Below are 13222 nucleotides of genomic sequence, written 5' to 3' on the forward strand. Positions count from 1 at the left end.
TTTCAGTCTCTTCAGGATTAACCACATTAAGATGAACAATTCCATAACACAAATCAATATCAAAATGGAATTTCGAAAACAGAAAATGGTAAAACAGTAGGCCTGTGCACCTGTATTTTAGTTCCAAAATTAGGACACTACTTCACATAGAGACATGATCAAACAAGGTCAGGTCAGTTGCCAAGTATTCCAGTAAATTCAGTGTTTATGGTACTGTTGCTAAGATGGTCACAGAAATGGGAGTTGATCATAACAATGATCGCTTAACAATTATCTGTCATTTTTGCTACTTGTCTAAAAAAAATTAGACATCTTCATTAATATTTCCTTTGTTTCGACTTCGCTCTATCTACTGTGACCGATATTTAAGAAAAATAGCATAATGCATACATCACATGTTAATTATCCAAAACAAGTATATTGAAGTAATAATTATACACACCACTCCCATTCACAGGTAACAGCAAGACCCAGTTTCAACTCCAGCAGAAAGGAATGGTAATAACATAGCTTATGGGCTTACAATGCCAGCAACATTGTTATCCCAATAGTAAGTGCCAGAACTGTGCCAGAAATCAGGCCAAAATATACTGGAAAAGATATATCAAAATAAATATTTCAAAAACCAAAACAAATGGTTCCAGTATTTCATTGAACTCAACATTTAACCTTCTTCCTTAGTACTACAAAATGTAGATAGAGCTTTCAGGAAGCCATTCTCAAATTAAAAAGTGCAAAATCAAAGCTTTACAGCCTTGTCAATCGCATGATGTGTTTCCAACTTTCAAAAGAAAAAAGGGCCGGTGTAACGACAACAAATACAACATAAAGCACCTTAAAGGAATAATGTGAAACAATATGAAGACACAAGCAAAATTGTGTTTCTCCAATAATATTTCCTTTCTCAACGCTTTTTTGACACACCAACAGTTTTCCCCCTACGACCAGTGGTCTTTGTATGTTGCCCACGCACTCGCAGACCCCAATAGTGACGAAGACCACGATGATTCCTGCACAAGGGATTGTAAAAATTACTAACCACTATTAACAAGTTAACTTTGCATTGCATAGCGCTTCAGATTTTTGTTCTTTTTGGGCACATTCATCATTAAGTTGGGACAAATTTGGAAGACGAGACAATTAGAAAGCTACTTAAAAGTTAAAACAACCATCTTCTGTTATACCTTTATTCCGATGAGACAATACCATTCTTTTTACCAATTTAATTTACAAAGAAAATTAACTAGCAAACTTAAGGATATTAAAACACTATGATCCCATATGGACGTTAATATATACTTAAAAGCCATCCATTCAAATACCCAAAAAAAGAAAAGTTCGCCATGTTGATGTGTGTGTCATTCAGGAATGATGTACAAATAAGCCAGAAAATTGAAAAACCAATCTGCAACAAATAACTGAGCAACAGATTCAGGCTAAATTAGAACACGATATAAGCGCTACATACTTTAGTAGGCATGGAGATGAACCCTATTAGATTATTAACTCATTAAGGTATTCACCAAGGTAATGTTCCATAAACATGAAAAGTCAGTTAAGACTGGATTATAATTGTAACAAATAGAATACAACAAAAGAGTGTGAGCAAAACTATACGAGGAATAGAAGCAGTAGGGCATAGGTTTTTAACAATAGCTGCAACTAGAAGCATGAGATTTCCACAGTCCATATCAATGTTGCTAAGTAATTTCTGGATTTGACTGTGTGAATTCTTGATATTACCAACGTTTAGGATCAAACTCCATGTCCTACTCACTTCTCTTGCTATCACCCTGATGATGGATCATGGAGTTTGACCCAATATGTTGGTAATATTAACTTTAAGAATTCACAGAGTCAAATCCAGAAATTTGTTAGCAATAGATGCAACTGTAACATATAAACATTTCAAGTTCAGAGTCACTCATGGAAACTCTCATGGCTTAAGTCAAAATGTGAACACGGGTCAAGAATATATGGTCAAAGATACTTAAATCTGTTTCAGACCCTGGAAATTTTTATTGAAAGAAATGTCATTGAAATTTCCAGGCAATTTAAACCATTGCTTCATGATACTTTATAAAGTATTTGTTTAGTGCAATGATATTTGCTCAAAAAAACATCCATGAATAAATTTATTCAGAAAACCTGAAAAAATAAATTTATCAAAGTTTTTTATTAAAACAATTAAATTTCTAAGATTTTTAACCTTTTTGTTTTCTCCAATCATCATTTGTTATTTGCATGATTTCTTATTCAAGGCTTTTGTTAAGAAATTTTGTATTGAGGCTTTTTGCTTAGGGCGATTCACTCTTTAGAGCCTAGGTGATAGATTGTTAAGGTTCTTTTATATTTGTTGTACAGCAATGTCACTAGAGCACCACTACTGAATTGATATTAATTCTGCCATGAACTCTGACGATTCTGCTGATGTATTGTGCTTTACTGCACTGTTATTCATTCCTCCTCGGCTACAAAGCTGCCGTATTCTTCATTCTTGCCATGTTAATTGAATATTAATATTATAATCATAATATAGTCATATCATATTACTTTATAATAATATAGTATAATTATTTATGTTCTATACTTTATTTTCATAGTTTTATTTTAACTATGAATTTTGAATGTTAATAAAACTTTATTTAATACGAATATAATTTTTTTATTATAATATCAACATTTGCAGTATTAAATTTTATTTCTTTTATCGTTGACTGGATAACAAGATTGACAATATTTTAAATGTCTCGTATAATATGTGATCATTTGCAATATTTTTATGGTTTTTAAATAAATATAACCAAAAAATCCATATTTATATTCTAAAAACTTAATCAATTTTGTTTTCCTGATTTTTATTAGCTAACAAACTTGTTCTGAATTTTTTTGTTGCTAAACTTGAACACAAACACAAACCTTGTGCCCACAAGATAATTCTCTACATAAACACCTTTAGCCACCCGCCAATTGTAAACTATACTGTTCTTAAACATATTAATTATTTCCTTCCGATTGGCTAATGTATTTTACTTGGCATAGATGACTTATATCATACTTTATCAAGCTAAGTTCATACAAGCTTTCAGCTGTAATAATTGATAAAATTCTTGTTCCGAAAGTACACAAGATAGTTTATCATTATTCACTGACGTTCCAAACAGAAAGTGCTAAAAACCTACCTAATATATTAACTAATTTAAAATTGATGAAAACAAGGACGTAAACCTGAGTCATGAAAAGATGAGATCCCGAACTGTAAATTCATGTACATCATCAGAGAATGGAAATTTAAAATATAAACAACCAGACATTTTTTCATAGCATCATCTATGAAAAGGTTAACAGTTGGCATTCTGTGTAAAAAGGACATGGGTTTAATAATGAAGGATAGTGTGTATAATTTGAGATGTGATAGTTAAAGCCACCTAAAATTCCCTATGTTGATTGTATTGTTCACTTGAATATTACAGACGGACTACCCACTACAACAGGTTAAAAAGTGAGGCATCGAATTTTGTCGGTGCCTTGAGGCATTTATTTTTTTAAACAGCACACAACCTGCCAGGGTTTCAGAAAAATTTCTTGTTATGCATTCTGTAAGTCATTCTAGCTTACAGAATGCAGTTTCTAAGATACAGGGAAATAGCATTCCACAATGTGAACCCTGAAGAAGCTAAACAAATATACAAGCAGTTACAACTAGCAAACAAGGCGACAGGCAATTCACTTCCTTCAACACCTCTATCTTGCTAAAAGAAGCCTAAAACACCAGAAACGGCAACCAAACTCTCAATATACAGAAAAACAAAAGTTCGTGAAAGTTAGCCTTACCTGATCTTCTTCAAGCGTTCCAAGTCATCCCTGAGTTTCATGTCAAGGGCATTGGATACCACCTGAGAGAACCGACCATCCTTATGATCCTTCTTTCTATTCAAAAACCAGTCAGGGATCTTGAATTGCCGTGGATTTGCCACAATCACCATCAGATTCTCAAGTTCCTGGGCAGAAAGCTCACCAGCTCTGCACCCAAAAAATCACTTAGTTTCCACGTCTTTGAAAGACCACCCATAAAATCCAATGGAAGTTAAACGTCAAGAAGTAGATGAAAATTAAAGCCTGGAATTAAACCAACAAATACACTAAACACATCTTATAAAGTGCAAAGTCTTACCTCTTGCTCATGTCAACATCAGCTTTTTTACAAACAATATTGGCAAAACGCCTACCAATACCCTTAATGGAGGTCAGGGCAAACATGATCTTCTGTCGCCCATCAACGTTAGTGTTGAGAACACGAAGAATATGTTGAAATTCTTCATTCGCAATAAGAGACTGAAAAACAATAACAGATCCAGCAATAATGTAAATCACTTATAATAAAACAATATAAGAAATAACGAAGAAAATCAATAAATAATGAAATTCTCAAAGAGGTACATTTTTGTAGATAATTTTTTTTGAAGTTATAGAATAAAGAATGTGCAGGAGACAGATTCCAAGTAAACTATTTTTCTGTCAAACCATAGTCCAGTAGCAAGATACAGCAAGAGCCTTGATGATTACCCCAATTCAAGCCTAGCAGTACATATTAACCTTGTTGAGTGGCCGGGGCAGGGAGATAATCCAAGGCATAGAAGAAATCGTTTGGGGAAAAAATTGGCAAACCAAAAGTATCAGATTTTTTGAAAAACTCAAGAAAAAAATCGGATTTTATAAATTGTAGAAAAATACACAATAACTACTACTGTTTTAAACTTAAGGGCATTCCATAGCATAGAGATATAGAGAGCAAATTAAAATGGAGTTTAACCCATGAATTGTAGAAAGTAGATTTTTGTTGTTTATATTCAAGTTGCTAATCATATAGAGGCAAATATTCAGTTAACTTTTCAAGAGGGCAGTTGTCTAAGTCTGAGATCAAATATATATATATATATAAAAGCTAAGTCTATGAAGTAACTAAGATCACAATTTATCAGACAGCGATCCAGCTACTATTAGGAATTTAATGAAAGTGGAAGCCATTTTGAAGTGATCCAAGACTTTCATTGTGATTGAGGCAAGGAGATTTGTAGGGGCAGCTCAATATTTGAGAAATCATATCAAATCATATTCCACAATTGCAATGCTTTTATATTCCCTAATGTCAAGTGGTAAGTCCTTTATATAAGGTAGAATTCAACAAAAGACATTTGTTTAGTTTAAGGAAAAGATTACTAAACCATCGGTTTGGCAATACCTAGCTTGCAATTAATAGTTTGGGTGGAGACAAATGTTAATGATTATATGCAGGAGGCTGTTTTATTACAAGGATGTAAGCTTTGTTTGTTGTCATTCAGATTTATTTCATGGAGCACTTTGGATATTTTGCTCTTACGATGAACTGTATGTCTTTGTCTGAGCAAAAATTAAAATATATTAATTAAAAATTATATTAATAGTCAACAATAGCTTAAATTTTGTAACTATATTATAGTATTAATTATAAATTATAGGGGTTCTCCCCTTCCCTCTTAAGTAATATTAATTATATACTTGTTCGCATCAAAATCCATGGGGCGGGGTATGCAGAAAGCTCAGATCGTATCGAAGCCACAATTTAGAGAAGATTTGTCAACTGCTTCAACACTATCTCACATGCCCCCCCACAATTTAGGATAATTAAGGCCCTTTCAAAGTTGGTTGAAGACTGCCAAAGCTCCTCCCAATCCTCTATTTAGGGTTCCTCAGAGGTCGGAAAAAAACTAAGGGTCAAAATAATAAACTATTTCCACGTTGATTCCACAATGAATCTGATTCTGTCCTGAAATCGGCCTTATTCCTGAGCAATTCAGTAATTTTGCAAGTTTTTCTAGAGTTTCACAGGTTTTTCAATGATTTTTTCATGTTTTTTTTTGCCATTCATTGAGAATTTTAACAAGATTTTAATTCGATTTAAATGTCAAAGTGTTGAAAATTGGGCGAACGATTGGTCAATAAATTTTTTTTGAATTGAATTTTATTTGGGAATAAATTGGCTGGCTCCATGATTCACAATTAATCGGATATAATTGTAAATTTTCACAGATTATTGCTTCTTTGGTCCAAGGCATATTTGGAAGAATAAAAAAACCCTCTTATGGACTTCTAAGCCTCGTTAAATCTAAGCTTTGTGATAAATTAAAATTTACAATTTACTGAGCAAATAAAGTAGATAGATTGGTAGATAGACAACTTATTCGGCAAAGAGAATAGATATATAGATAATTTGACGAGCACAGCTTTTTTTATAGATGGATAGATAGATTGCCATACCAAACAGTCTATGGTCATACAAGGATCACAGTATCTATGATACAAAAAACTATTGAAAGAAAAGAAAATGGCAGCTAATTTCAGAATATGCTGCTTTTTGGTGAAGGTTTCTCCTCCTACCGTAAAATTTAATTTAGAAAAAAAGTTTCCAAGCAAAAAATTTCCTAAAAGATGACAATCAGAATATTTGTCATGAAAAAAGCTGTATTGAGTTTCTTAACAAAATTGAGTGATCTGTTGGCCTCATTACAACAAAATTAGTTCCCAAAAAATTGCCTATTAAAAACTATATGCCACTATCACTTTTTACTTAGGAATCGTCTCAAGCCAAAATTCAAAGAATGCGTTTAACTTCAGGTCTGATCACAGACTAACGATTAAAATAGTTTTCCTAATAGGATGTAATCTAGCATACATATACTAAACAAAACAAATGTAGTTAATTTGTATACATAATCCAAATGCCTAAGAAAGTCTGTCTTTTCAATTGAAAAACCCACCAACTATTGTAGAAAATAACAGTACACAGAATTTGACGAACATACAACCAATGAAGAGATAGAAAATTTGTCAATATATCTTCAAACAAGCATGCAACCCCCCTCCACCCAATAAAAAACAGAAATCGTATGATCTTTCAATAAATTCCCCTAGCATCAATAACTATACAGCGTTTTCTTTTATATAATAAGACTGATACTCATTACGAGCAATCCACGCGATAATAAATATAATACAAAAAATTGCCGAAAAATACCTCTAAAAAGCTTCCACAAAAACAATCCTAACGTCTAAACCTTACAAAGTCGACATTTTCTTCAGAAGACTCAAGATGCAATTCTTTTTCTATGAAATCTTCAGATCCATGTATTTTTCAATTGATCACAGAACTACACTAAAATTCTTCAGGTTGTAAAGAAAAAAGGGCAAAAGGAGAATAATAATAATAATAATAATAACATAGACTGAGTTGTTAGCAAACATGGCAGAGGTTTGTGAGAAAAGGAAACAGAATTTGAAAGATTTTTTACCATTGTCGCTAAAGCTTTCGGCGTCTTCAAGCACCCTGCAACTCTGTTAACGGCAACAATAGAAGGTTTGACATATAATAAACCCTAAAAATCAATATCTGTGCAGGAAAACCCTAATCTTACGATGTGGTGAGTTTAAAGACCCGTAAGTTGATAATTTCGTTTTCCTATAGGTAGTCAAAATTAAAAGTAAAGAGGTGAAAAGCAAAGGTAATTAGATGGTGTTTGTAAGAGTGAATTATTAGGGTTTTTTTAAAATGTATTAAATTATGAAGTCTTTTTTAAGTATCAAATTATATGATATTTTATTGAGATTTTATCACATAGCTTTTATCAATCTTTATTAATTAATGTTGTTAAATTTCTACAATCCATGTAAATATTCAATTTGTGATTTCTGGATTTGATTGTGTATAAGATTTTATATCAACATTTCAAATCACACTTTGTGATCTTATTGTGTATTAGATTTTTACATCAACATTTCAAATCACAATCATGATGGACACTTTGTGATCTTATTGTGTATGAGATTTTTACATCAACATTTCAAATCACACTCTATGATCCATCATGAGTGTGATTTGAAACGTTGATGTAAATATCTCATACACAATCAAATCCAAAAATAGCAAATTGAATAATCTTAATCAACTCATATTTCATGAGTGTGGTTTACAAGAACTTATCTCTCTTAAGTGAATGTTTTGATTGACATTCATTGCATCTAGGTGATGTGCATAGTGGTGAACATCGAGGCTTCCCGAGAAGTCACCCATCCGAGTACTACTTTGACTCAAGCGCACTTAACCCCAAGATCTATTAGGTCCCGAGAAGGACAACTGAGAGGGGGGGGTGTGAATCAGTTGTGAACCAGTTGTCAATAAATTGTAATCCAAATGCAAATTATTCCAATTTAAACTTAATGTCGGTAAACCAAACTTAAGTGTCAGTAAAACAGTTTAACAGATATAGCAGTATCGGTTTAACTTAATGCATGAAACATAAAGAGAAACAACATCCACAACACATAGCACAGAGATTTTGACGTGGAAACCCGGTAAGGGAAAAACCACGGTGGGAAACCTTACCCACAATCAGATGATACTACTGCAGATAGCATGTGTATACAAATGGGGTATGCACATGTAGAAAGGCCAACTGCCTAGAGCTCACTGCTCAATCACAAATTAGGAGTCACACTGACTACACAATTGGATGGTTAAATCCAATGATAATGTACTCCTCAAAATAGCATCTCCAATGCTAGATTCAGTACTGGTTAATCTCTAAACACGAGTGTCAAAACACCTTCATAACCTTCCTTCAACCTTCAAATAATGTCTGCGTGATTCGCACAAGGATCTACTTATTTTCGCTCTTCAATAATCGAACACACTCATACCATAACCATATCTCCGATCTTCAATAAGATCTTACAATCATTTATACAAAACCTAAGACCAAATGAATAGGTCAGCTCACTAAAGATATTATAGTTAAATCAATTACAAATAAGTCTTGATGCGATACAACATGTCGGCTCAATACATTTACCAATTAATAAATCATCTCCATGATGTGTCGTGCTAATCTGGAATAGAAAACACGTATCGGTCCATAACCTAGACTTATCTGTCGATAAAGGCAAATCTGTCAACCTGATTAGACCAATAAGCAAAACACCAAAACCAAACTTCTAATCCATGTCCTCGACATAACCAAATGATCTCCAGATGATAACAAGTCATCATCGTTGTCGGTGAACAATATAACCTGTTGGTGAACACATACCGGTGACTGTGCATAAGACACTAACCATACTAGTGAACATAATGTAAACCTCCAAGGAGACAAGTGTTGACATCAATGACTAGACCAATGCAACACATGACAAAGTCATCCATAATACCAACAAGATCAAACCCACTAAAGTTGCTACCCCATTTGCAAAACCTTGTAGGACTGTTATATGTCGTGAATCATTTATTATAAATCTCCCCCAATTCATTCATTTACATTTAGGTGGTTCTTTCATAGTCAATTTAAAATATTGACTCAAAACCATTAAATTGAGCATTGATAAAACATCATATAAGTTGATGTATTGCAAAAACACCACCTAAATATAAAAAATAAGGTAGTTTTTGCGGGTTATTATTTCATGATGTGGGGGAATAAAATATGTTTACATAAATAAGGTTACTCAAATAAATGTAGCCATAATCACATAATTAAACTAGGTTTGGTTAGGAGATAGGTTGGTAAATGAATAATAAATATAATAATTAAATAGGAGGTAGTTGCACTCAATCTTGGTAATAATGCTAGAGAATTAATAATGTCACACAAAATCTAGTTACTATGATACATAAAATTAATGCTCTTGATTTGATAATTGACTTAAGTTTTGAATAGTATCGAAAAAAGTGTGAGTCAAGTTTGAGTCCCATGGGATTGAACGGGAACACTATGGTAGTGTCCTAGTGTGCAAAAAATAACTATGGCCCATGAGAATGATTTTTAAAAAAGTTACAATGATCTCTTTACCTTTGTCATGTCTATGTCTAATTCTATCAAGGTGGTGTTTACAAACGCAATAGATTGTTAAATCACTAAGGTAAGTTCTCCTAGTTCACCGCACTATTTGGGCCAACTTGAGCAAATGATTGAAGATAGAATGGGTTGACTTGTTACAAGACTTTTTTCCATGAAATAAACTTCCAACTAAAATGTAAAATGTACTTAATAAAAATTAAAATAGTTATGAAAGGGTGTGACTCTTCAGATTACCCTTGGGGTATTATTAAAACCTATAAAATAAAATAGAGAAACATAGAGAGATGGAGAAAGATACAGGAGAATCAAAGGGCATAAAAGAGGGAAGATTGGGTCATTGGCTGGGCATTGAGCATTGGACAAGGGGGCACATTGTGTGTGTCCAACTTGAGTACAACATACGCTCAGGATTAACTTGGCTAGGGCTATGTATTTTTGTTGTGAGGCATGTTTGGTTCTATGTAAGAACCGATTCCTCCTAGAGTGTTTCCTTGTCATGGAGAGCCTAGACCTGTGATCCTTCCCTTGAGTGTCATGCAACATCTTTGTCATTTCATAAAATGCAAATATTTATTTTGTAGTTAATATTATAAATGCCCATTTGATTAAATTGTTGTTGTACAAATGTTATTTACTGTATTTTAAACTTTTATCAAATTTAAATTGCATTTATGAGCAAATACATTTATTATTTATATCAAATATTTTACTTTGGAAGTGCGTTGAAACAAACTTCAAACAACAATTTTAGTTAAAATCATTGTGTGATTAGCTCTATTTTAATTAGTGCAGATCTATAATATTTCTTTATTCATTGAGTATGTTTACACCTCAAAAAAGGCTCATTTTCCAACAACTATTGATATATAAAAGTACACGAAAGTTTAGCAAGTAGTAAAGCCCACACAGGAAGTTAGTTGCCAGCATAAAATATCAAAAATATATATGGATGCACCTTTTATTAGCATGCATGCGAGCCCATAACTAGGAATAAGAAAGATTCCATGTTGAAGTTAGGTGACCACTGTATATACCTAAAAATGGTCTGAAGACAATTAATTAAACAAGCAATTATTTAATTAATCCCCTTTCCCAATTTAATTGAATTCGCTAGCAATTTGATTAAATTCCCCCATTCGCCTGCTTATTAATAAATCTAAGGATTTATTCAATAGGTTCATTTCAATAGTCCCCTTTGATTAATTAATCTTAAATAATTAATCCCCCATTTAATTCATTTCTAATCCCCTAATAATTAAAACAAATCAATTCATGAATTGTTGAAAGTTAATTATCCCTTTCCTATTATTTGGATTTTTAAATTCAAATTACCCACATGCCTCCTAACTTCTAACCACCTAACCTAACCATCCCCTAACCTAACCCATTCCACCTAACCCTGGGTTTAACTAACCCTATCCTAACTTGCACATCCTAACCTCCTTATCCTAACCTCCTATGGGGTGGATATTCTCCCCTCGAGACACATGGCACTTAGGCCACATGTCTCCTCCCTTGGACACTTGCCCTCTTATGAGCAAGGCTCCTTAACACTTGTCACCACAGAGATGACAAGTGTCCCTCCCTCCAACCTCTTCTCCAACCTCCTCCAATTTGATCCTTGATATCTTCAGATTCAATCTTGATCATTGATTCCTGTCACCTCACCCCTGGCCTTGGAAATCCTATAAATATCCCCCATTTTGGAGCACAAAGGATACCATCTCATTTTCATCTCATGCATTGTTACTATAGGCGGATCCCATCCCATCTCATGTCATCTTAAGCATTGTTATTATAGGCATATCATTTAAGCATTGTTATTATAGGCAATTGCATCTTAGATCTAGCTTAATTTGATCATCTTATAGCATAATTGTTGAATCATGTAGCATAATCAATCTCTCGTCTAGCTTAATTGCATCATCATTTAGCATAATCGTGCATATCATTAGCATAATTAGCTTCTTGGATCAATCTAGCTTAATCATGCATTCATTTAGCTTGCACATCATATCATTTTAAATCCTCCATCTAGGTGTAGTCAACTCACTGGGATTGCTCATCTAGATCTGAGAGCAAATCCACACTCGCATCTCTTAGGAGGTGATAGGTCGCTTTGTCATGGTTTATCTTTCATTTGATTTCAATTTGCTAACCATGCTTGGAATGATCTATTGAGTGCTTGTGTTGCAGCTGCAGGTATCCTACTTCACACGCATGACATTTTGGCGCCCACCGTGGGGCGGGAAATCTAATTTCTTGGCTTCTCTCATCATCAAATCTTCAATCTTACGAGTTTCTGGTCGGGCCTATTTCAGAATCTCGTACGAGTACCTTTACAGTATTGTATGAGTTTCTTTGTGCACTCGTACGAGTATGTGGGAATACTCATACTAGCAGGTGAGAATACTCATATAATTTTTTGTTTCCGTGTTTTCAAAATAGATTGCATTTTAGGGGTTTTGTGCTTCAATTTGGCTATTACTAATGGTAACCCTTGCCAGTTTGTAAGTTTTCTAGCATCCTAACTAGTTTTTGCAGGATGATTGTCGAATATTACACTTGCCAAAGATTCAATTCATCAAAACAACATGTTTACTAATGTATTTGTTTTGCAAGTTGCCTAATGAAGCTCAACAAAACTTTGTGTCTTCTTAAAGTTTTCTAGGCACACTTAATTTGCTATTGGTTAATGAACATCTTGTTTTCTATGCTTGAGAAGTTGTCTAAAAGGTAGGAGAGTATGCTCTTGTCTATTTGGACAATCAAAATCCCAACCCTTGAAGTGCTTCTATGTTTGAGATTTGAATACCTTTAGCGGGCCTGTCATGGTGGGAAAAAGTAATCACCCTTTGAGAACAACCCAAGTGAGTACAACTAGACCTAAGCTTTCCGACTCACTCTAAAAAATAGGCCTCTTGGGATTAAAGTCTCAGAGGATGGGATTATTTGAGTTTTCTCTTTTGAGATCTCTCATATCGAACATTTAGTAGGTCCTCATGGTCTCAATCACGCTTGCGTGACTACATCTTGTTTCGGTACCTTGTTGGGCTATAGACCTCAATCACGCTTGTGCGACTGCAAGGGGTAATTCCAAACAGAAATCCTTACTACGAACCCTAAGATAGAAGCTACCTGATTCACGAGCCGAAAGAGGGATAATCTTTGTGAAAGAGAGATAGTAACTCTCCCAAGACATTTGCCATATCGTGCCCCCATTAGCACTTGGAATCAGATAATACGGCGTTGAGAATCCATTGTGTGAGACTCAACGGCCGTATTCTGATTAGCTATTGGGTGTGTACCTAAGTTTGCAAGAAAAGGTTTTCTCT

The 13222-nt window shown here is 33.8% G+C and overlaps 1 protein-coding gene across 1 annotated transcript; it reads right to left on the reverse strand.

Moving 5' to 3' along the window:
- Positions 1-588: 588 nt before the first annotated feature.
- LOC131038971 (small ribosomal subunit protein uS13z/uS13y/uS13x) lies at positions 589-7541 on the reverse strand. The gene is made up of 4 exons (XM_057971600.1): positions 7329-7541; positions 4175-4335; positions 3835-4023; positions 589-1010 (listed from the first exon to the last, which is right to left on the reverse strand). The coding sequence occupies exons 1-4, from the start codon at positions 7329-7331 to the stop codon at positions 905-907; spliced, it is 459 nt and encodes a 152-aa protein (XP_057827583.1). The 5' UTR covers positions 7332-7541; the 3' UTR covers positions 589-904.
- Between the last annotated feature and the right edge of the window lie 5681 nt (positions 7542-13222).

The sequence above is a fragment of the Cryptomeria japonica genome, chromosome 7, assembly GCF_030272615.1.
Source record: "Cryptomeria japonica chromosome 7, Sugi_1.0, whole genome shotgun sequence".
NCBI classification, from domain to species: domain Eukaryota; kingdom Viridiplantae; phylum Streptophyta; class Pinopsida; order Cupressales; family Cupressaceae; genus Cryptomeria; species Cryptomeria japonica.